This window comes from Lagenorhynchus albirostris, chromosome 7, assembly GCF_949774975.1.
Source record: "Lagenorhynchus albirostris chromosome 7, mLagAlb1.1, whole genome shotgun sequence".
Taxonomy (NCBI): Eukaryota; Metazoa; Chordata; class Mammalia; order Artiodactyla; family Delphinidae; genus Lagenorhynchus; species Lagenorhynchus albirostris.
Window position 1 is genome coordinate 36,568,873 of NC_083101.1, and position 25,484 is coordinate 36,594,356.

Below are 25,484 nucleotides of genomic sequence, written 5' to 3' on the forward strand. Positions count from 1 at the left end.
CAGACTCTCCTGCTTCTGTATCTTTGCTGAAACCGTCCCTTCTACTTAGAATGCCGCACCTCAAAGCAATCTGGCGGAGCATCCCCATTTCCACCAGGCCCAGCTCAAATCAAGCGCCTTGGGAAGCCTTCTGTCTGCTCCTTATTAGATTTTCTCTCCCTCTCCTCACACTTCCCATGACACATTGTACAATTAGGTTACCTATTCCTGTCTTGTACAGGCAAACCATAGCTGAGGGCAAGACCACTCAGCTCTTGGTTGACAAGTTTTCTTACTAGAAACTAATGTCCCACAGTTTGTACTGAAGTCATCCTAACATCTGTGACTGACGCCACTAGTGACACCATGATAAGCTCACCGACGCACTGAGAAGTAAGCCTTGCCTCTGTTGGATGCAAAAAGACCATCCCTGCCACGCCCCTACTCTAAGCAAGCATCTAGGCCAGAGGAGGTGAAAGAGGCCTTTGCATTGGATATGGGATTGAAGATTTAAGATAACCAGGACAGAGGCCTGAGAAATGAAGTGAGGCTGTTTAAGTAACTGGAGGAAAGCACTAAAGTTATGAAATCAGCCAGCCGTTCTTATGGGGTTCCACTACCTAGTTAGACATAGGGGTCCAACTAAAACAGCCAGGGGCAATTACTGGAAGAACAAAACTTTTCATATTTATACTCTAACAAGTTGAGACTGTAAAAAACTGGCTTTATCTTAAGGCGAATGCTGTTGGCGGCCTTGACCATCTTACTCTTGTCCTCCTGCACCTCGACTTGGTTGGGGCAGCAGTGTGTGCAGCCCCTGACTAGCCAGCTACAGCTATCCTACTCCTCTTGGCCAACTGACTTGGGTTGGGAATATTACCTGATCCTGAAGGAAATACAAGGGACAACTGTTGAGGGATTTCTGAGAGATGTTTTTTCTTACTCGTAAGAGGCGCTGGCAGGAAAAGAAGGCACCACGACTCTCATCCCCTTTTTTCCTCGCTCAGAACGCTGTGCTTGAAGCTCGGCTTGGAGTGGAGACAACCACCAGGAGACCATGACGGAGCCCTCAAATGACGATTTGGTGGCATGAATGACATGCATTGGCCGTCCCTGGTTTACAGAAAAATGACTTAGGAGGGACTCACAGTTTAGTGTTATCCAGCGACAATCAAGTCCTAAGCCCGGGTCCCGGGTCCTGGAGCCCTTGGGAAGCTCCCTGATAGAGCTTGCTCTGGAGCGAGGCACCCAGGAGGCAAGCAGAATCTTCCCCAAGTCGGCTTGCTTCTCTTTTGTACTGATTTAAAATTTCTGCACTCATCACTCTCTCCTTTTTGTTGGCACTTTTGCTCTGTGGATAACAATTACTTTATTATCAATCACTTTGGATAATTCCCTTTTTCAATAGGTCAGTCTCACAGGGACCCTGTTGGTTGTTCCTGGGCTCTGGTGGCTGACAGTGTGACAGCTCCAGGTGTGCGCCCGGCCTGAGGGCGAGGCATAGCTGTGTGCTCCCAGGCTGAATTGGTTTGGGGGCTAACGGCCTGTGAGAGATGCACACACCCCAGAGGACACATCTAGCAGAAGGTTTCTTCTAGGAACTGCGCTGTTTCCTGTGAGAAATCCATTCCATCTGGTTTAGGTGGGGCTGAAGCTCTCCTGATTTTCCTTCTCTGCCACAGAGGTGAGCGTGTGACCCAGGCCAGGCCTATGACTCTCCTAGGGTCCATTCCTGTCCAATTACTTCCTGTAGGCTGGATAGGGGGCCATCTCATCTGTTTCCTAGAGACTTGGCCTCATCACCCATGGCCATAGGAGCCTCTGAATCTTTCTCTGGAGTCCCCTTTTCATGCAGTTACCTCACCTGCTAAACTGTCCCCATCCTGCAGAACCATTTTCTCCTGGACTTCCAGGCCCCCATCCCGCTACTAAGCCCTGGCAGAATTACAGGGGCACATGGGCCTCATTTCTCTCTCTCCCACAGCCCCTCTGACTCCCACAGGGTCTCTGCTAGCCTGCTTGACACACTTGGGCAGAGCCAACCAGCAGGGGCTCTGTCCTGCTTCAAGGCCAGGAAGCCACTGACACCCTGTCCATGAGGCAGCCTGGCTGTGATCACCACAGCCACTGGCCAGTGAGGAGCACCATCTCCTGAATTGACCAGCACTGGGCTTGTTTGGCCAGTGACTATCGTCAGAGTTCTCATAATTGTGTGATTGTGTCCTCAGGGCAGGACCAACCTTTAGATCTTTTCCTCCCTTGATATTCCCTCTCCCCCAAACCCAAGCACCTCTCTCATTCTACTGCTTTTTTGCTTGTTGTTGTTGCAGTACGCGGGCCTCTCACTGTTGTGGTCTCTCCCGTTGCGGAGCACAGGCTCCGGACGCCCAGGCTCAGCGGCCATGGCTCATGGGTCCAGCCGCTCCGCAGCAAGCGGCATCCTCCCAGACCAGGGCACGAACCCGTGTCCGCTGCATCGGCAGGCAGACTCTCAACCACTGCGCCACCAGGGAAGCCCCTCTACTGCTTTTATAATAAGAAATTTAGTCAGTCCTGGCTATTGTCCTATCCTGATGAGAAAGGGCCTCTGCAGTATACTGTATCATTGTTCAAAATACTCATGGTCCCACCCCCAGCTTCTTCCCTACTGCCTCCTGCCAACACACACACACACACACACACACACACACACACCAGAAGACGATAAATCCCTACCTTTTGAACTCGGGAGTGACTTGCTTGGGCTGGTAAGACGCAGGCAGAAACGACAGTGTCACTTCTGAGCAGAGACCTAAGGGCCAGTTGTGGTTTTCTTCGCCTCCTTCTTCTCTTTGTGAGGACACTGGGTGGGTCCAGAAGCGAAGACAGTATAGAGAAGAAGCGCAACTGACCCACAGCAGACATGTGATGGGAGCAAGATGGAGGTTTGGGGCTTTAGCCTCTGCTGACTGACAGAACCTTTCGGGCCTGCTGACCAGTTCCCTTTTTCCCAGGACATATCCTGGGGCTGGAATATTGGGCCGAGGCAGTGGGGAGCAGAACTCCCTAGTCTGTTCCTGGTCTTGGAGGGCCTGAAGCTCTCTCTGTCCTGAAGACCTAAAGCTGGGGTCTTTGTACTTGACTTTCTGCCACAGCCTGGCCTCTGGTCATGCCTGGGTCTGGTCTGACCAGCTCTGTTCCATCTGCTCCACTTTCCCAGGTTTGGAGTAATAACACTCCCATAACTTCTTATTCCAAAGCAAACGACATAGCTTGCCCAAGAGTGATCAGTGGTTTCATTTAAAATGTGCACATTGCTTGGAAATACACATAATCATATAAAATTATTTTATTAAAATAGAAAAGCTTTCCAGTATATTGCATTGAAGACATTTATATAGAAAAAGCAATTGCAACAAACATGCTACATCACCACTGAGAAATTTTGAAAGCTTTAAGTGCCCACTTTTTTTCTTTCTTTCTTTTTTTTTTTTTTTTTGCGGTACACGGGCCTCTCACTATTGTGGCCTCTCCCATTGCGGAGCACAGGCTCCGGACGCGCAGGCTCAGCGGCCATGGCTCACGGGCCCAGCCGCTCTGCAGCATGTGGGATCTTCCCGGACCGGGGCACAAACCCGTGTCCCCTGCATCGGCAGGCGGACTCTCAACCACTGCGCCACCAGGGAAGCCCTAAGTGCCCACTTTTAAACATTTTGGTATAATATGCATATCCCTATATTTTTCAGAAGGTACATATAACACTGAAAAAAACACTTCATGTAAAATCTAAGCTTAGGTGCATATAAACAAGAAGTATTACACTGAATAGCTTATTTCAAACTGTGAAACACATTCAAAGTATTCAATTTCTTAGACAACATGCAAACATTTTCAAACTTAGATTGACACTTTTAAATATATAAACCACAATTCTTTATAATTCTATGTCAAAAAAGAAAGTCAAACAGAACACTTATCTACACTGTGCATATCACAAAAAGCAAATGTGTCTTCATGAACGGAAAGTACTGGGTTAACACACATGATTGTCATTTTACAAATATGGCTATTCACCTTCTTCATAATAAAATAGAAAAATCATGTATTATTTACACGAACTACTAATTATTTCACTTTTTGGCCATTACATAAGTAGCAGCAATTGGTTTAAAGGTCGATCTTTAAAAACTCTAAATTTAACTTGGATGATACCAAAGAATATACATCTGGTTAATATAAAAATACATAATACAAGTCGCTTTGATGGGCTATAACTTCTCCCTTTCACAAAAGTCACAGACACACATTAGGAACCACTGAGACTGTCACTTACACAATATATTATATGAGTGCCATTTACTTAGCTTGCTTTTGCTTACCACATTAAATGGATTCCTGAATTAGATTTCTGTAAATTAAATTTGCCTGATGATTTATATGATAATTCCAAAGATGCCTTATCTTTATTTCATACTCTAATAGCAGTGGCTCTTTGCTCTGACCCCTCACTTCTATACAGAGTAGGGAATATCTGTAAACAAACACACACTCTAGGGGCACTTTAATACTAAAAAGAACTTGGAAATGAAGTTTTTGTGATACGAAGCCCACAGTAAAGTGAGCTATATTTCTACAATGTGATCATCTCATTTACCAATGATATAGAATTTGTTTTAGAGTGGGGGACCCAGCTAATGAGCAAAATGTAAATTGTAAGGCAGTGATCCGCCAGAAGGAGACATCCTCTTTTCATCAGTATTTGGAAGAATGTATTGTAACATTTGTAGAAACAAAACAAAACCCTTACTAACACTGGTGATTAAGAAAAATACTGTGTGGTGCATAGAGGTTAGAGGTGACAAGCGCTTTGACTTGGCCACTATTCAACTATAAACCAGCAGTCCTGTACGTCTTTTCCAAAGTAGAAAGATTAGATCGAGGAATATTTTGCACTTTTCATGGGCAGTCAGTTGTGTGTCCAGACCCTGTGCAAGGCGAGACCCAGGATGAGGAGGAAGAGGTGGGAGTGGCAGGGAGGCTGGGCCCTGGCAGCGGCCGAAAGCACACTGCTGGACACCTGCACCTGAGAAATGATGAGGGCGGACAGAGGGACGTGGGCCGCCAGGGTAGGGCTGTCGGAGTTGATAAGGGATTCGATCTTCTCTGCTTCCTTATTGCAAGCCTCAATCTGGGAGAGGATAATCAGATTCTTTTAATATAAAATCACAGAATCCATGAAAAGGTCAAGTCAGACAAATTCCACAAATATCCTAACACCAGGAATAGGCTTTCTCTTTGTCCTTCTTTTCTTAGCCAAAGTAACATTTTAATAGTCTCAATTTATTACACAGAAAATAACTGCATCAATGGAAATCAAATGAAAAAAGCCATGACCCACACTGCCACTGCCCTTTCTTTTCCCACAATCCTGTTCACCCCTTCTCCATGCTTAGAAGTTATCTTTTCAAGCTTAAACATAGTCACAGGGAGTGGCCTTTCAATGCCCACCGACACATCAGGAGGAAAGCAATTAGACTTAATGAGCTTCCTAACTGTGGCAGTTTATAAATGGCTGTATTCACCCCCTTCACTGGAGCCTTCACTATGTTGACACTGAAGCTTGGGCCTCCTGAGTGAAGTTCACCTCTAGATTGTGAGCTGGCCCATAAGACCAGCGCTGGTGGGCTCCTCCTCCCCAGTGGGGGCACAGCCCTCGGGAGACAGGAGTCGGTCCTGGCTTTGTTACTGCGTGACCTGTGTCAGTCCCTGCCTTCCCTGGGCCTCAGCCGCCTCCTCGTCTGGATGATGAGCAGATGCCTTCCATCTCTGCACGCTCTGAGTCACAGCATCTCAACCTCTGCCCTCTCCCACTCCTTTGCGTTCTGTTGGCCACTGCTAACCTAGTGCAGCTCCGCCCCTCAGAGACTGCCATGCTTTCCTTCCTCCTGCCCTCACCCCCTCCCAAGGCCTCCATACTTGAAAGTAACAGGATGCTTGCACAACATGTGCTGAGCCCCACCTGCAAAGCTTTTGGATAATGATCCACAGGAATGATCAGGATCACAATTTCTGATTCGATGCTGAAGTATCCAAATACGTCACACTGTGGGACAGACACATGCATGCGGATCTTCTGAAGTATTTCCAGAACGGTTATTGGCTTTTTGTTTGCCACCTAGAGAGAGAAAAAAATTCATTACCTGAAAAAAAGAATTCCTTATTACTGCCCAAGCTGCCTTGCCACCTTGCCTAAGCCACAGAGGCTCTTTTAACCAAGGAACCCCTAAGTGCGGGGCCCCAACAGGGCCTTGCTGGCTGAATTCTAAAATATCCACAGAGCCCATTCCAACGGGTTTGTTGTTTTTGTTTTCTGACTGCTGAGTTTTCTGGCTGAGATAAACACTCTCACGAAGAGCTTTTTTTTTTTTTTTTTTTCTCCCGGTACGCGGGCCTCTCACTGCTGTGGCCTCTCCCACTGTGGGGCACAGGCTCCGGACGCACAGGCTCAGCGGCCATGGCTCATGGGCCCAGCCGCTCCGCGGCATGTGGGATCTTCCCGAACCAGGGCACGAACCCGTGTCCCCTGTATCGGCAAGCAGACTCTCAATCACTGCGCCACCAGGGAAGCCCCAGGAGCACTTTTTTAAGGGACAGTTCTGAGTTGGACGCCACAGGAAAATAATTAAAGCCTTCCTGTAAAAATACAGGTGTTTTCATAAAAATGGACATAATTTTCTAGGCAGTGGCAGGTGTTGGCTGCTACATTTCTAGAGACGAGTCTCTAAAACAGCAAGCAGAAAAAGTGATGATACAGCAAAGGGAAAGAAGCAAAACCATCAGAGGAATGTGGCCGGTTCTGGACGCAGCCCCCGGCGGCACGGGGACCATGTGAGGGCTGGCAACCTTGAGACCATCTGGGCGTGACCAGTCCCTGGCTGCCTCGTCTGCCTCCACTATGCCGGCAGGGGACCTTTTCTGAGAAAGGCCCGGGCTGATGGATTGCAGAGCAAGGTCACCACACAGCCAGGCTGTAGAGGGAAGGAGCACAGGACGGAGCCAGACACCTTGAGTTCAAACCCCAGTTCTCCTGGTTGTGAGCTACTATACGGCCTTGGGCAAGTTGCTCCTGTGCAAATTAGTTTCTTCATCTATAAATGACATGACTCATTCTGTCTGTAGGACTACTGACAGGTTTATCGATAAGGTTTCAACAGTACATAGCACATAAAGCAACCTACCTTAGCAATAGTATCCAGTTTTTCTTTGTCAAATAAAACTCTTAACATCCCAGCACATAACGGGCAACAAGCACCTGTATAACAGAAACCATTTTATGTGTGTTCAGAATTAGAAACAAAGAGAATTCATAATAGTTGGTGAAATGACCAGCCCTTCATTTTGTGCTGGGAAAGTCACAGCAGTCCTTCCTGATGACTGCACTTTTAGATATGTTCCCTGACCAACCTGGAGTCTTATACTCTATACATTTACCGAAATCCTTCCTCCATCCTTGCTTTCCTCCTGTGCTACTTCTCAGGTGGGGCAGCTGTGGTTTAATACAGCACAGGGAGAGCTGGCCTTTCAAGACAGGCAGGGCCTAGACCCTGCCCTGCTCAGAACTCACTGTGTGATCCCGGGCAAGTGTTTCCTGTCTGCGAAACACAGGAGCAAGTGTTTCAGGGATTCCATGAGTGTTTAATTCAAATTTAATTTTAAAAATTATTTTAAACTGTTAGACCATAATAAAATGTCAGATCGTGGTCTCCAGGAGGAAAGAGGCTTTGTTCTGCTCACTGCTGTGTCCCCAGTGCCTAGAAGGTGTTTAGGACATAGTGGAAGCTCAAGAAACATTTGCTGAGTTCATGGACAGAGGAATGAACTTGTTAGGCTCCAGGTTAATCTGTTCTGTGCAGACTTGGGATAAAGTCTCTTCTGACACCTCTGTTTAACCGCAGAGTATGAGACTGTAAGGTAAGCTGTTTGAAAATTGTCACCACTTATAATAGCCTGTACGAAACAAGACTTTCTTGATTATATGCAACCAAAACAATTAAATTAGATGCTAAGGCCAATCTAAGACAACAACCATCTTCTGTTTTTCTCAATTTCAAATGTTTGTGTTCATCAAAACTACTTCAATTATTCATTCATTAGTAACCAATTCCTTATTCATTAACTTTATATATGCAAACACTATGCATTTGAACTAATAACCATAATTCTAGCAATTAAATATTGCTGTTTATCTATTGGTGTTTAAGGCAGGATTGAAAAACGTTTTCCACATTGTTTTAAAATCACCAGACCAGATGATGTCTAAGGCAGATCCACAGCTTTTTAAGGTTGGCCCAGAGTAATGCATCTAATCAGCATCAGCTGGAGTCAAGACTTTCTGAAAAGTTTAAACACACTAGTCATCTCTCTTCTCAGTGACTCACTCTCTGGAGACAGATATGCAAATCCTCCCACTTCCACCCCTGCCCCACCCCAAATACTGCCAGCCTACCGGGTGGGATGATGGGTTTGCATTCGGTTGCCGAGAGCGAAGGACACTTCACAGCAGCACACTCAGTGACAGAACTGTGCTCAGAGAGGACCCCGACAGCCTGGCAGGGCCCATAGTAATCGACCGCCACCCGGTCCGAGTAGGCAGCACACACGCTACTGTAGGTCTCCCCGTTGTGCCCGCAGATGGGCTCTGGGGCTCTGCAGAAGGGCTGAGGGCAAGAAAGCACAGTTAGCCTGTAAACCTCTGTGGTGCACTTTTCCTAACCAAGAGTGCAGAGTAGGTCTCCCTATTTTCAGGAAGGAAGAAAGACAGTATAAATTTTTGGACCCTCTGAAGTAAGCTCCTGAGGTTGCTAAACATGGGGTGGGGCTGGGGGCAATAGGGCTGTCCCAAGATGAATTGAAGAGATTACTTTTCTCAGCCTCTCTGGGACTTGGGTACTCATTCTCTATGAACTGATATGAGATAAAAATCCTCCCTCCCTCCAGACTTCCGTTATTCCAGAAGAACCTGTTAGAAGAAAACAAGACCAATCTTCATGCAAATTCAGAGGCCTTATCATTTCATGCTGGGATAAGGAGAGGGAAGAGTGGAGAGATCAGGAGAGCAGACAGACTGGCTCCATGAGGTAGGTTAGGAACATGGAAGCGAAAACTTGAAGCCAGGAACAGGGAACAACAGGAGGAGAAGACTGGGAATTCAGAGTAAAGGTATCAGTGCACTTGGAACATGATCTCTGAGGGGAAACAAGCCCAGGGGGATGACCTGAAGGGATTTTCCGACAATGAAGACCAGGAAATGAGCAGCCAGCAGGTCCGGTGTCAGCCAGCTGTGGGCAGGGGGTGCTGGCCCAAGGCTGGGCTTCCCCCAGGCAGAGGGCCCAGCCCATAGATCAGTGGTACTGTGGGAGGCCTCAGTGGGGTTGTCCTTGGGGTTATTTTTAACATGAATACAGATTTCACGGCCCTCAAAGACTGAAAGATAAACTGATGTAAGACAACATTAAGTTTCAGAGAAATTTTCAGTCACTTTTCATACCTCAGGTGGGACTTCAGTGGGAAGAGTGGGGAAAGAGCTCTTTTCTTCGTTGTTTTACCTCGCATCCTTCCTGGGCTGTTTTCTAATGAGGGCCTGCAGAACTAGGGGAAGTGAAGATGCTGCTGACCAATGCCAGGGGTGTGAGACTTTAAATTCTTTTCCTAATGGTTGGCGGCAAGAAGCCTCCCTCTTCTTGCTCTGTACACTAGATGTGCAAAGGTTCACACATGAGCAAGGGGGCCCTCCAGTGTTAGGAAGAAAAGCCAGCCTCGGGATGGCTCATTTTTGGTGGAGGACTGAGTGCTCTAGATTTGACGGGATCCACAGCAGACCCTGAAGGGGTCTCACTGCTGATTCATGTGTAAAAGATCATAAGCTGATTTCATGCTCAGTGTACTTGGGTTTGTCAGGTAAACAGTGGTACCTGGCACGGGCCTTTGTATAAGAGGCTCTTCCCCCTCTGGTACAAAGTGCAGAGATTGCTGTGCTCCATGTGGTTTGTATCACAAACAGGATCTCGGACCTGGTCACAGGTGAGCTGTCTTGGCAAACACTCATATTGGCTACATCCAAATTTATCAAAAGTTGTCAGGCAGACTTGTGGTTTGGGTATGCATCTGAAAAACACAAACGCAGCACCATGAGCCAGTGTCGTAAGGGACCATGGTGGGGCCGGCAAAGCACTGACGGGGCACAGGAGGCTGAGGAGAAAGTAAGAGAGCAATCAGAAACAGTCCCTGTGCCCAAGAGCTTATGGAGAGTGGGGAGTCGAGCGTGCATGTAAAGCAGGCTATCAGGTAGAAAATCACACACCAAGTGATCGTGGGAATGAGTCATTCTGACTGGGGAGCCTGGAGAAAGCACCGGGAGGAGGTAGAACCAGGAGGATGAAGGCCTGCCAGGCTGAGGGAGCAGCAGAGCAAAGGTGTGATGCCTGAAACCCTGTGGTGCTGGGGGAGAGGGCAGGGGACCCCGAGAGCAGGAGCAAAGTATGCTTGGGGTGGAAGAGGCATCATATGAAGCCATCAAATGGGCTGGGGCCCAATGCTGGAGGCCTTCTCGTTAATAATAAATGGAGCATTTTCAGAGGCTTAATTATCAGCTTGGCTAATATGAGTCTATCTTAAGAGAAGGCTTCACAGTATGTGCTTAAAATTTCAGGTTTCTGTGCTTACAGGGCTGAGGACCTGATACTGGCTGGTAGTGAATCACTGAGAGAATGCCACCCCCTGAAGCTGGGTTTTCCTAGTAATACCTGAACCTTGCTCCATTCTCAATCCCTGAACTTCTTCAGAGGGGTTAGGGAGGATGGTTCTTTTCTTCTTTAGACTCTTTTTGTCTCCCTCATTTCTATAAAGGGTATTTATAATTTTCTATAACAAGATAAGACCTACGAAAATGTTTAGCTTTTACTGGGTATTTGAAATAATAAGATATACAAATATTAGTCTATAAAGTAAAAGGAGAAGAATGTATTAGCTAGCATCATATAATTTCAAAGGAAATTGCTTCTATTCTTTTTAGAGATAAGCTTCCTGCACTGAAATCACCACCACCACCTTCACTACTACTAATGTGGTTGCCTCTTCCGATGGGATTTAAAATTAGGATGCACGTAAAGAGAAATTAAGAAAACAATCCCATTTACAATCACATCAAAAAGAATAAAATATTTAGGAATAAATTTAACTAAGGAAGTAAAAGACCTGTACTTGGAAAACTATAAGACACTGATGAAATAAACTGAAGACGACACATAAAGATGGAAAGATATGCCATGCTCATGGATTAGAAAAACTAATATTGTTAAAATGGCCATGTTACTCAAGGCAATCTACAGATTCAATGCAATCCCTATAACAATACCAATAGCATTTTTCATGGAACTAGAACAAATAGTTCTAAAATTTGTAAGGAAACACAAAAGACCCTGAATAGCCAAAACAATCTTGAGAAAGAAGAACATAGCTGGAGGTATCACTCTCCCTGATTTCAAACTATATTACACAGTCATCAAAACAGTATGGTACTGCACAAAAACAGACACATAGATCAATGAAACAGAATAGAAAGTCCAGGAAGAAACCCATTCTTATATGGGCAATTAATCTATGAAAAAGGAGGCAAGAATACACAATGGGGAAAAGACAGCCTCTTTAATAAATGGTGTTGGGAAAACTGGACAACTACATGTAAAAGAATCAAATTGGACTACTTTCTCACACCATACACAAAAATAAATTCAAAATGGATTGAAGACTTAAATGTAAAACCTGAAACCATAAAACTTCTAGAAGAAAACATAGGCAGTATGCTCTTAGATATTAGTCTTAGTAATATTTTTTAGATATGTCTCCTCAGGCAAGGGAAACAAAAGCAAAAATAAACAAATGTGACTACATCAAACTAAAAAGCTCTTGCACAGCAGAGAAAACCATCAACAAAATCAAAAGGCCGCCTACTGAATGGGAGAAGATATTTGCAAACGACATATCTGATAAAGGGTTAATATCCTAAATATACAAAGAACTCATACAACTCAACATCAAAAAAAACAAACACCCAATCAAAAAATGGGCCAAGGATCTGAATAGACATTTTCCCAAGAAGACATAAAGATGGCCAACAGGCACATGAAAAGATGCTCAACATCACTAATCATCAGGGAAATTAAAGTCAAATCACAATGAAATATCATCTCACACCTGTCAGAATAGCTATTATCCAAAAGACAACAAATAAGTCTTGGTGAGGATGTAGAGAAAGGGAAACTTCGTGTGTGTGTGAGCGCTCACACACACACACACACACAGAGGAATATTACTCAGCCATAAAAAAGAATGAAATTTTGTGACAACACGGATGGACCTAGAGGGTATTATGCTAAGTGAAATAAGTCAGACAGAGAAAGACAAATACTGTATGATTTCACTTATATGTGGAACCTAAAAAACAAAACAAATGAACAAACATAATGAAAGATACAGAGTCATAGATACAGAGAACCAACGGGTGGTTGCCAGAGGGAGGAGAGTGGGGAGAGGAGAGAAATTGGTGTGGGAGATTAAGAGGTACAAACTTCCAGCTGCACAAGAAAGGAATCACAGGTATTAAATGTACAGTATGGGGCATATAGTTGATAACTACGTACAATAATATCCTTGTATGATGAAAGACAGTAACTAAACTATTATTTCAAAATGTATAGAAATACTGAGTCACTATGTTGTATACCAGGAACTAACACAGAGTTGTAGATCAATTATACTTCAAAACTAACAAACAAACTCATAGAAAAAGATCAGATTTGTGGTTACCAGAGGCAAAGGGTGAGGCGAGGGAGAATTAGATGAAGGTAGCCAAAAGATACAAACTTCTAGTTATAATATAGAGATGTAATGTACAACATGATAAATGTAATTAACACTGCTGAATGCTATATATGAAAGTTAACAGAATAAATCTTGAGAGTTCTTAGCACAGGAAAAAAATTTTTTTCTATTTCTTTAATTTTGTATCTATATAAGATGATGAATATTCACTAAACGTATTGTGGTAATCATTTCATGATGCATGTAAGTCAAATAATTGTGCTATACACCTTAAACTTATATAGTGCTATATGTCAATTCTATCTCAATAAAACTAGAAGAAAGAAATTAGAATGCATGTAGTAATAATTTTACAGAAATTTAAGACATTTGAAGAGAAATAATGAAAAAGAAGAACATTTAGAACTTCACTATCTATTAACATTGAAGGAATGAGAACAAAGAATATCAGGAGAAATTTGGTAATTTTGGAAGGAAAAACATTACCAATATGAACGTACAGAAATAAGAGGATCAATAGGAAAGGCTGAGACTCTGGGGGGTAAATTAAAATAAACACAATCAGGGCAGGGACTTTGTCTTGCTTACTATTGTGTCCTAGTGTTTAGAAAGATGCCTGGTATATCAGTAGATACTTGATGAATGACTATAACTTTATTTATTTATTCTCAACTTTTTGTTTTTTAAACAATTAGTTTTTGAACAGATAATACAAGCCCATGTAGAAAGTGAAAAGACACAAAATCATATACAGTGAAAAGTAAATCTCCTTCCTACTCCTTGTGCCCCAGCCACCTAATTCCTTTCCCCAGAGGCAACCATTATTATCAATTTTTATTTATTCTTCCAGAGATATTTTATGTAAGAATAAGCATTTATATATGCTGACTCAAAAAGTATGTGCATTTAAAATTTTGGTAGCCTTGGACAAATTGCCCTCCAAAGAGGATGTACCAATCTTCACCCCCAAATCCTCTTGTATGGGAGTGCCTACTTGCCTACATTTTGTTATCAAACTTTTTACCTTTACCAATCTGGTAGACAGAAAATGGTACACAATTGTAGTTTTACTTTAATTTACATTTCTCTTAATATGAGAAAGGTTAAGCATTGTGGTAGATCGGCTAGATGATCATTCATCAAATTCATTTAATTTTCTTCCTGGGCATATATCTAGACTACATTTCCCAGCCTCCCTGGCAGTAGTTCTGGCCAAATGACTAAGTTCTAGACAATGGAGTGTGGCTGGAAGTAGAGATGAATTTTTAAACTGGCCTATAAAAGCTTCTCAAGAGCAACCTCCATCATCTCCCTTCTCGTGTCTGCTGGACAGAGGAGGACTAGAGGCTGTAGGAGCAGAGTTGCTAGATGGAAGGATCCTAAGTCTCTGAATCACATGTAGAAAGCCACCTGCTGAACACCCAAATGGACTGTATTTGAACTTCTACTATGTTAAAGCACTGATATTTTGTATACAGTAGCTAGAGTTACTCCCCGCCAGCTAATATAAGCATCTTTTCAAGTGTTTAAGAACCATCTGTACTTCTTCTCCTATGTTTACATCCTTGGTCCATTTTCTATTGGTTATTGATCTTTGCCCATTTTTATACTAGGTTGTTCATCTTTTTCATATTGATTGGTAGGGGTTCTTTATATTGTAAGGACATCAGCCCTTTCTCTGAGATTCTTCTCAGTTTGTCATTTGTTTGTTACCATGCAGAAAATTTTCATTTTCATGTAGCTGCATTTTTCAAACTTTTCTTTTATATTGATTTTGTATTATACCCAGCCAGCCCTTTCCACTTTGAGATTTTATTGTTTTATTATAAAAGCAAGCCAACCTTATTCAGAAAGGTTAGCAAATAGAGGGAAACAAACAAATACCAAAACAACCCTCAATTCTACCTCCCAACACAACTATATTATCCTTTTGACTTATTTCTTTATAATGTTTCTTTATGTATAGCACCCTGTCCTCTTTCCATAGCAACTCTCTGGGCTTAGTTTTCATGATGTAAACTTTGCTAGATGGGTGACCAACTCTCTTTGCTAAAAGAGAATTTAAACTTGTTAAAATAAATTTAACACACGAGAAGATCTTTCCTTCCCTTCATGCTGCACCAGGATTTTCAGGATGGAGAAGTAGTTGCTTGTTCTCCACAAAACCTTCATAAGGCAAGGACTGTGGCACTGGGACATGTCCTGCTCAGCTCTCTGAGGTAGTCAGTGAAAACTCCAGTTCTAGAAGCTTGAAACCTAAGTGAATCATCAGGACCCTCATCCTGCAGCCACCACAGGCAGAAATCCATCATTAAGGCAAGGTCAACTGCACTCTGAGCTCCTGAGGAAAATGCAGAGAAAGGAGCCCCTAAACAACTTCATAAAATACTGAAGTTACACTTCCAGAGATTTCTCATGTCCCATCCCTACAATGGAGGTAGGTTTTAAGTAGAATGTTTCCTATTGCCATCAGGCATAAGTAGCTAGTAACAAGAATGCATCTACTTCTCTTGTCTCAACTGCCACCTCTCCTTGCCTCACACTTTGTTCCAGTCTTACAAAACTGCTCTAGCTCCCGGCATACACCACGCTCTCTCCTCGTTTCCAGCAGCCAAGATCTTTGCTCCTGTTACTCTCTCTACCTTCACCAGCACCACCTTTCCTCCACCGTAAACCTTGCTGTCAGTCTCCTCCTCGTTTTTCCAGCCAACTGTCACATGCTCTAGAGGCTTTCCCAGGTTCCCCCAGGCTGTGTAAACTGCTCAACTTCTGGGTCCCCAATCAAAGCATGTTACCAAGCAGCTTTACCTGGATCTTTCCCTCTAGACTCCAACTTTTCAGGGCAGAGATCACCTTAATTCATCTTTGTATTTTCACTGTCTGGTATAGAGTAAGTGGTGACCTTCAGTTGAAAAAGATAAGGAGGCATTTGACTTACCTTTGGTTTTTTGGGCAGGGGTTAGGAGTACATGGATCTTTTGAGATGCATGATCCAAACTCAAACTGATGGTCTTGGAGGCCCACACAGCGAGCAATGCAGGCACTGGGGTAAGTGCGTCCATTCTGCCCACACACAGGGACAAACTGATCTGCACAGTTACAGGGCAGACCTGAAGGGAGGAGAGTGCCTTAACAATGTGCATTTGTACGGTCCCCTTCCCCTCATGTTTCCTAATTAAGGCAAACCACTAACAAGCACGCAGAGGTCTCAGGTTAAAATACAATTTTAATAAGTCAGAAAAAAAATCCTTCCAATCTCTGACAGTGTTTTTAAAGGTGGCAAGGTTCTGAAAAGCCATTTGTCTGCATAACGACTTTCCTTTGTTCCATTTATTGCCAGCTAATTGAGGGCCTCCGGATCTTGATTCCAGGGGTAGAGACGAACAGAGCTATGGGTAGGAAAAGTAAAGAATGTTTCTCCCAATCTGGTATATAAAATCTGAAATTTAGATGTTTGATTCTGGCTTAGGGGATTTCTAGAATGTTAAAGGATAATATCAAAACCAAGACAAATAATGAAGGTTGTAAATGCCTCACATAGGTTCCTTCCATCTCCTTAGGGAGGGGGAAGAACAAGAAGGTAGTAACTTGGGAAATTATTGTAACTTGAGACTTAAGAATGTTCATGAACATCTCCTTCTGAGTCCTGTGTGGACTGGGGCACTCTCTGAATCCCCCCAAATGTGGTATACTTTGTGGCCAGTAAAATCTCCTTAGAGTCTGCTAGCTAAATAGTCATTAATGTAATTTATCCCAGGACACGAGGGGCTACACACTACAGGGGAAAAGCATCCTGCTAGTTGTAAAGTTCAACTTCCCAAAACACTTAGATGTAAGTAAATAAATAAAAGTCTTCCGTGTACATCCTTAGTTCATTTTTCATCCCCACATCATTTTAAGTGTTTCTCTAAGCAGAATGAATTGTCCTCATCAGACCAAGCAGACAAAGGATAAAAATAAAGGACAACAACAACAGAAGAATAAAGCAGCAAAGGCTGGTACTCATTAGGGTGGATAGAGGATGGGGTGGAGCTAGTCCTCCCTCTACTTCCTCATCAGTCTGCCGTTCACTTCTTATTTCTGATCTCCTTTTTATTTCCAATGGGCTGGAGATACAAGGTTGGTAAAACCCTATTCTGTTCTCTTCCTACCCCACTCCATGTGTAATACCAACTCCATGGAAGGAGAATCAAGCTGCTGGTGCAGCAGCAAGAAATGGAGTAAGGGCAGCTACCTGGTTCCTCTTCACCCAGAGCCAACGGTATTTCAGATTTGGGAAAAAGCAGATACCAGCAGATGCCAGCCACTGTGCTGTTGCTGTTGACAACCGTAGCTTCTTTTCAAGAAAAGAGCATCCCATCAAGCTAGGTTTTTCACTTATTGCAGCTGGTGTGAGCATAATACCAGCAGCATAAAGCAAAGGAAAGTCAAGAAAGTCGTATTCTTGACCGATTGTTCACAAAAATTCTTAAGTTTCAAAATTACAATAATTTCCTGAGTTACTTTCCTGTTTTTCCCCATCCCTAAGGAGATATGAATGGAAGGAATCTATGTAAGGCGTTTACAACCTTTGTCTTTGTCTTGCTTTTGTTATCACCCTTCAACATTCCAGAAATCTCCCAAGCGAGACTTGATACATTTAACTTCTAGATTTTATATAGTAGATTGGGAGAAACACTCTTTATTTTTTCTACCTATAGCTTTGTTTATAGGGGTCCCTACCTATATGAATTCAGTAAGACAAGGTAGGACAAGAAAGAAAGTGGTAATAAAAACATTAAAACAGAAGCAAATTTAGAAAATACATGGACACTTTAGACCATAATGGTAGGGATAAATGGGTATTTTAGCAAGTAGAAAAATTACATTTAACTAAAACCATCCCAATCACTGGCCCTGCTCTTTTTGATTCATGGAACTCTAAAAGGACCCTAAGAAACCACTTAGTTTAATGCCTTCAATTTATAGAGGAGGCAACAGATCCAGAGAGGAAAGTACCTTGCTCTCAGGTTATGTATTAATTTTACTGTGAAAATTTGCAGTTAAGGCAAGACCAGAGAAGCTGCCTTGAAGGGAACATGAGTACAAAGGGATGAGGGCAGCTTCTGGGTGACCATGGTTACCTGTGAAGGTACGACGGTCATCTTCTGAGCTGTGCTCACTGAGACACAGGCGGGTAGAACACACCAAATTACCAGCAAAACAAGAACAGATATTGCAGTCAATATTAAAGGAAGTTCCATGACCTGAGAGAAAGAGAAATAAAATGTTGATCTATGTAATGCATTTATAAATAAATCATAAATTAAAAAATGTAATAGTTTAAAGAGCTTTAAAATAGAAATTCTTGAAAGACGACTTCTGAGTACACAAACTAGGGAGTTAAATTTCTAATACTTATAGTTTTGTATTTACCTCCCACCATACCCCTCCAAACCCCTAATGTGCTCATCTCACCAGACTGCTCCTTATTCTCTGAGAATGTTCCTGGCTACCTCTTTTGCCTCAAGTACTCATTCCTTTCCTCCTGGAACTTTATTCATCTTTCCAGGACCAGTCCTGATGCCATCTTTGGGTTGAAGACTCTCCTGATGCCCTGGCAGAAATGACTAGCTCCTTAAAGTACATACATTTGGTCTGCTCCTTTTTGTGGCTCAAATTCTCTCCCTTCTTAGCATGCAAAGCATGACCTCAATCCCTCACCCCAGTTTCAGCTCCACAAGGCACTAGTATGTTCTTTTGTAGAGAATAGGCATTTAATCAGTGAAAGCTTATGGAAGGAATGAACTTGTCTATCTTCAGATGTTTTCTGTGATTCAAGGTACATACATTACATTTTAGAATATGGACTAAGCAATGAATACCTGACTTGCTGGTCTAAGCAGAAATTTGCAAACCCTTTTTAGCCAAAAGTACTCTTCTTAAAATAAAATCTCACCCAGAAGAGTAAAGCAAGAGGCATATGAAAGCTGAACTACTCTGGTTGATGGGTAGGGGGATGGACATAGAGGTAAGGGTAGCAGAATGAGCACGTGTAGTGCGGAACACATTCTCAAAAGTGGTATTTTTTCATAATTTTTGAGGTTATATATTGATATGAACAGTTATTAGGGCTATAAGCAAAAGATGGTTAAGGAAACAGTGAGAAAGCAAGACTCTTAGACTTTTAGGGAAGGCGATAAAGCAGGGCACCTTTTAATGTGCTCTCTCGCAACCACGAATCAACAGTGTAGTTTCCATCCCCCAGTTTGCTTTGCATGACGTCAAACTCTGAGTTTTACTTCTGGGAAAGGGGCAGAGGGGAGAGAGACTGTTGAGGAAGGGGTGGGGAGGGGTAGACCTGTGTCCTTGCCTGTGGAGGGCAAGGGCTTTGGAGTCGAATAGGCCTGGGACTGAATTCTGCTTTGGTCACTCACTAGGTGGGTGACCTCTCTTACCATCAGCTTCTTTACAATAGCACCCGTATCAAAGAGCAACTGGGAGGATTTAAGGAGATAACACAGGCCAAGACTTAGCATAGTGCTTGGCACACAGTTAAGAGTTCAAGTGTTAGTTATTATTAGCTATTAGTCCCTTCTTGATGAGGCTTCTAAGAGGGTTCCTTAGAAGTCCTCATGTTCTGTAGAGTTGAAAAATACTTCCCTGGAATATCTGCTTTGTAGACTTTACTTTCTGGTGAGAACCCATCCAATGTTCTCCCTACAAAATTAATATAACTAATCTCATGTTAAAAACAAAAACAGTTCAAGACTCACTTTTTCTTTTTCCTCCAACAATACAAGACTTCTGAAGGTCTATACAGTGCATCTCTATACAGTTTTCTAAGAGTCCACTTTGCCCGCATGAGCAAATTTTATAACAACCAACTTCCCCTGCAGATGATGGCACTTGGATCAGTGTCCCTTGACGGACAATAAAATCAGATGCTTCTCCCAATTTGCAACCTGTATAGACAAAATTAGCTGAGAGAATTGGTATTGTTCTCTGATATTGTTTTATAACATTAGATACACTTCACACAAGTCTTATAGGTACTGTGTGGCCACTGAAGATTATGTAATAGAACTTTCACTAAACTAAGGAACTGCTTTGGTTCACTGGCCAAAAACATATCCTCTCAAACAAAAATTCCATGTTCTGTGAGATGGTGGTGATTAAACGACATGTACCTCAAAGTTAGCAATAGTTCTGTACAAAAATGCTATCAGATATGTAGTTTTTTATTTCTTTAGGCTTATCAAATGTATGTTAAAATCACAGATATTTTTAAAATGGAGTATGGCGACTGACTAGTTTTAGAATAATCTTGGTCAGAAAACTTTTAGTGATGGAATACAAGTACATCTTAAATTCAAAGAAAAGTTGAATACTTGATTGGACTTAAGGAAAACCCATTTGTTTCCAAATTTAACAAGATTTATTATGATGCTATAGCTGATATATTATAGCATTACACAAATATTATACATGGTCTTTTGAGACATCATGCTTATTAAATCTTTTGTTCCTTTTTACTTCACACATGTTTAAAAATGTTGATTCTAACACGATAAAGAAACATTTTCAATTGGGAAATAGATAAAAGAAAGCAACTATATTCTAAAGGGACCCACAGAGAGATAAAGACCATAAAAATTCTATGGGATAAAAATTTTTCAGCCTTAAGATCATGTGCATTTCAGCACAACATTAAATTTATGAAGATAATTACACATCCGATTGAGAATGCTATTTCTCCATGTTTTAAAGGAGAGAAAAGAAAAAACACGAACAATGTGCAGTACATCTTCTCAAACATTACAGCATAGAAGACAAAGTACAAAAAGCTGGCCCAAGGGTCTTTCTTCTTTTGTTGTCAAGAACCCTATGACTCGTTATGAGAGTCTGGTTTTGGATTGAAATTAGGTTACAATCAAAATGACTATTGAAAATTACATTTGTCTTTGTCTTTTTCTGCTTACATAAATAATACATGTTGGAAAAACCTTGAACATTATAGAAAAACATAATTTAGAAAATAATCTCATTCCAAAGATAACTCCTGTGAAGAAACAGCAGAGGCACGTACTCATACCCACCCCACACCCCACCCATCTACCTCTTACCTTGAACACAAGAGTATGGAAGGCAGGGATCACCAGACGGACACCCTTTCCGGTTTACCTCACAGAGCTCATTAGCGGGGCAAGGATTTGGGTTACAGGGATGAGTCACTTCTTCTACAATGTTACCCAAAGTACTTGGTCCTGAAAAAACAAAAACAGATCAGTTTAACCAACCCAAAAGAGTAACAGAGGTCTATAAATTGTCTGAGTTAATGACATCTGGAACAAATGGACAGCTCATGAGGACTGATTCTAGTAAGCTATCAAAATACTCAGATTCCTTGATCATTTGTGCATTTAGCATAAACATACATTCATTCATTTGTTATAAATAAATGTTATTGGGTGCCTACAATACACCTGGCAAGGTTCTAGGTACTGGAGATACAGTAGTGAACAAAATAGACAAATCTCTAACATAGAGTTTACATTCTGATCAGGAAATAGACAATAAATAGACACTGTGTGTGTGTGTGTGTGTGTGTGTGTGTGTATCTATGTAAATAAAAAGTCAGATAACAATAAATAATAAGCAATGTAAGGGGATGGAAAGTAACAGGTACATTTTCAATAAGGTAGTCAAATAGCTTATGTCTAAGGGATAATTTAGCACATTTCACCATAAATGATGATAATTTATTATGGTAAGATGGACCCTATACCATGATTATATTTCTTGTTAAACAATGACCAAGGAAGAATCTCATTTAATATACAGTCATCCCTCAGTATCTGTGGGGGATTGGTTCCAGGACCTCCATGGATACCAAAAACTGAGGATGCTCAAGTCCTTTATATAAAATGGCATACAGGGGCTTCCCTGGTGGTGCAGTGGTTGAGAGTCCGCCTGCCGATGCAGGGGACGTGGGTTCGTGCCCCGGTCCGGGAGGATCCCACATGCCGTGGAGCAGCTGGGCCCGTGAGCCATGGCCACTGAGCCTGCGCATCTGGAGCCTGTGCTCCGCAACGGGAGAGGCCACAACAGTGAGAGGCCCGCGTACCGCAAAATAAATAAATAAATAAATAAAAAAAACCATTTAAAAAAAAAAAAAGCATACATAGTATTTGCATATAACCTAAGTACTCTCTCCTGTATAGTTTAAATCATCTCTAGATTATTTATTTATTTTAATTAAATTAATTAATTAATTAATTTTTGGCTGTGTTGGGTCTTCATTGCTGTGCGCGGGCTTTCTCTAGTTGCGGCGAGCAGGGCTACTCTTCGTTGTGGTGCGCGGGCTTCTCATTGCGGTGGCTTCTCTCTTTTTTTTTTTTTTTTTTGTTTCCGATACGCGGGCCTCTCACTGTTGTGGACTCTCCCGTTGCGGAGCACAGGCTCCGGATGCGCAGGCTCAGCGGCCGTGGCTCACGGGCCTAGCTGCTCCGCGGCATGTGGGATCTTCCCGGACCGGGGCACGAACCCGTGTCCCCTGCATCGGCAGGCGGACTCTCAACCACTGCGCCACCAGGGAAGCCAGGGGTGGCTTCTCTTGCTGTGGAGCACGGGCTCTAGGCACATGGGCTTCAGTAGTTGTGGCTCGCGGGCTCTAGAGTGCAGGCTCAGTAGTTGTGGCGCACAGGCTTAGTTGCTCCATGGCATGTGGGATCTTCCTGGACCAGGGCTCGAAACTGTGATCCTTGCATTGGCAGGCGGATTCTTAACCACTGTACCACCAGGGAAGTCTATCTCTAGATTATTTATAATACCTAATACTATGTAAATAGTTGTAAATAAAATGTAAATGCTATGTAAATGGTTGCCAGGTATACAGCAAATTCAAGTTTTGCCTTTTGGAACCTTCTGGAATTTTTCTTTTCCGAATATTTTCAATCTGCAAATGCAGAACCTGTGGATATGCAGGGCCAACTATATGTGTGATATTTAAAAAGAGTATTGAAATTTAAACAAAAGCATTTCTTTAAGTTTCCTCCCACTGAAAAAGTTTGCTTCTACACATATATTTGACTGCTGTAATAGCATCCAGGACTGTGAATACATTCATTTTGCCTACTTGATTTTAGGCCAGACTCACCCTCTAAGGCTAACAGAGGTAGAGGGCTCTTGGAGTTTATCTCATCCAGCCCAATCATTTTATAAATAGGGAAGCTGAGACTCAAAGAAGTGATCTGCCTATGATTCTAGTCTAATGCTCTCTTTTTTTCTATACTGGTCACTAAGGCTAAGGGACACAGTTTGTTTGTCTTGAGAAAATATAGCAGACATTTTCTGCTATATATAGCAGGATGGCAATGGGCCCACAGATAAAAACATCTCTCCCAGTTTCCCTTACAATTAGGCGTGGTTTTCCCTTACACTAGGATATGGTGGCTAGAATTACAGTAGTCATGTTGTGACGATAAATACATGAAGTAACCTTGATGATGGAAGCCAAGCACTAAGGATGGTGGAGAAAGAAAAAGGAGGCTAGGTTCCTGATGATGGAGCCACTATAACAGCCCTGGACTATTTACTTCTGGGCTTTCTTTTGCTTCTATCTGTTCTGTTATTTGCAGTTGAACTTAATCCTCTCTAACACAGGAAAACAAAGCTAGCAGGAGCTGAACTCACTGCCTTTCCAGCTAGCCCACAGCACTAATGCCCCCTGGTGGCAGCCTAAACACTTCCCTTACCCTAACTGCATGGTGTGTATGAGTTCTACTTGTTAATCCCTGGTTTCCACCACACATAGTCACCTCCTGCCAGGAAGCTTAGCTCCAGAATCCCTCAAGAAGATACCAACTTATTCTTCTAGCTCTTGGCAGGAGTATTTGGCACAGAAAAATTCCATTTTTCATGAACTAACCCAGACCATCATTCCTTACCCCCTATTTGGTGGATAAGTCCAAGCCAACACCTGGCTCAGGTCCACTGATATTCCGACGACAGAAAGCTGAAGAATCCCTAGGGGAAATTCCACTTCTTGGTCAAATCATGGCAAGGAGACGGCAATGATAAAGAGCTGGTTATCTGAGTATGCTGGCCCCTGATTCACCACTTAGAATTCCTGATTGATAACAGTTCACTACCTCCTCAGACTGATATAATAATTGCTTCTCTGTACATATTTTAAGGTGGGGGGGATTGACATATACACACTACTATATATAAAATAGATAACTAATAAGGACCTATTGTATAGCACAGGGAACTCTACTCAATACTCTGTAATGTCCTATATGGGAAAAGAATCTAAAAAAGAGTGTATATATGTATATGTATAACTGATTCACTTTGCTGTACACCTGAAACTAACACAACATTGTAAATCACCTAGACTCCAATAAAAATTAAAAAAAGAAAAGAGAGAAAGATGACAATTCTACCCTGAGCCAAAGAGGCCAAGCAAATAAGAGTCTGCAGTTGAGGTAGTATCATTAAACCACATGTTCTTAACAGAATGATACTCATCCAAAGCAAACAACAAGGGCAGAGACAGAAGGGAGAAGCCTTTGAAATTAAAAAAAACAAAGTACTTACTGAGATATGTATCCAAAGGTATACAGTTCTCCAGGTCATCTGTAGGTGACAGAAGCTCACAAATACTTTCAGCTGTGTGGTCTTCAGGGAATTTGTTCTGGTCCCCACATTTCTTCAGAATCTCCACACAATCTGATCTTGAAAAGGAAAACACACACAAATTTAGGGTTTGAGGAACTGCCTCACGTTGTCTAGCCAATATCAATTCTGTTTCAGTTTTCATAACTCAACAATGTTTCACACTTTATAGGTGTAACTATGACAAAAGAGAATAGGAGTGATAGCAGACCTTATTAAGTTGAGGAGTAAGTAATGTATTACCATATCAAAGCATGCCTAACTTTCTCCGACCTGACATCAAAGGCCTTGCTCAAATGTTACACTCATACTTACTGTTACTACCATCAGTGTGGCTTTTCACTGTCTTTGAAAGGAAATGAACCTAGGCTAATCTGATTTGCTCTTTGCAAAATCATACATTGTCTCAGGACCTTATGCATGCTTGCTTCTTCCTTTCTTCTTCTATCACTCCCTTCCTGCCGTTCTCTTTTTAAAAATCTGCTTTGTTATCAACATTAAGGTGTTTGGCCTATAACAACTGGAAAATCCACTACTTTAAAATTTTCTGTCTTCAATAGGGATTTGACATCTATAAAATTTCTGTGCTAAGAGTCTACAAATTTCCCACTTGTTGCCTCTTGCTTGTCACCCAGTAGTTACCCCTCATCTCTCCCCTACTCAGGCCACCCTCAAGTCATGTCAGAGAACAGATCCGGACGCTATTCAAGGTTGAAATAATCTGCAGTCAGTCATCAAGTGCCCAGCAGCACTGAGCCACAATACCAACACCTTAAGGGCTGGATATTACCTTGGTTTTGGAAAAAAAGATGCTCGAAGAGCAGCTGACACAGATTACTATGTAGTTAATGCTTTTGGTTTCACCCACCATAGCAGCTTTCATCTTTATCTTAGATCCTTTTTTTTTTTGTCTTCCTATTTACTTTTTAAAAATTTTATTTTTTATTGGAGTATAGTTTTATTTATAATGTTGTGTTAGTTTCAGG

General features: G+C 42.3%; 1 protein-coding gene across 2 annotated transcripts in view; it reads right to left on the reverse strand.

Moving 5' to 3' along the window:
• Positions 1-3,333: 3,333 nt before the first annotated feature.
• The window catches only part of RECK (reversion inducing cysteine rich protein with kazal motifs), a 73,223-nt gene continuing 51,072 nt past the window's right edge, over positions 3,334-25,484 (reverse strand). For both annotated transcript variants that reach the window (XM_060153408.1, XM_060153407.1), the window contains 10 exons: positions 24,421-24,557; positions 20,943-21,083; positions 19,593-19,781; positions 17,961-18,083; positions 15,776-15,947; positions 9,930-10,122; positions 8,465-8,675; positions 7,197-7,270; positions 5,978-6,133; positions 3,334-5,146 (listed from right to left, as the gene is read on the reverse strand). In XM_060153408.1, coding sequence (XP_060009391.1) covers positions 4,925-5,146; positions 5,978-6,133; positions 7,197-7,270; positions 8,465-8,675; positions 9,930-10,122; positions 15,776-15,947; positions 17,961-18,083; positions 19,593-19,781; positions 20,943-21,083; positions 24,421-24,557 — 1,618 coding nt within the window. In that variant the 3' untranslated portion in view covers positions 3,334-4,924. The remainder of the gene's footprint in view (positions 5,147-5,977; positions 6,134-7,196; positions 7,271-8,464; positions 8,676-9,929; positions 10,123-15,775; positions 15,948-17,960; positions 18,084-19,592; positions 19,782-20,942; positions 21,084-24,420; positions 24,558-25,484) is intronic.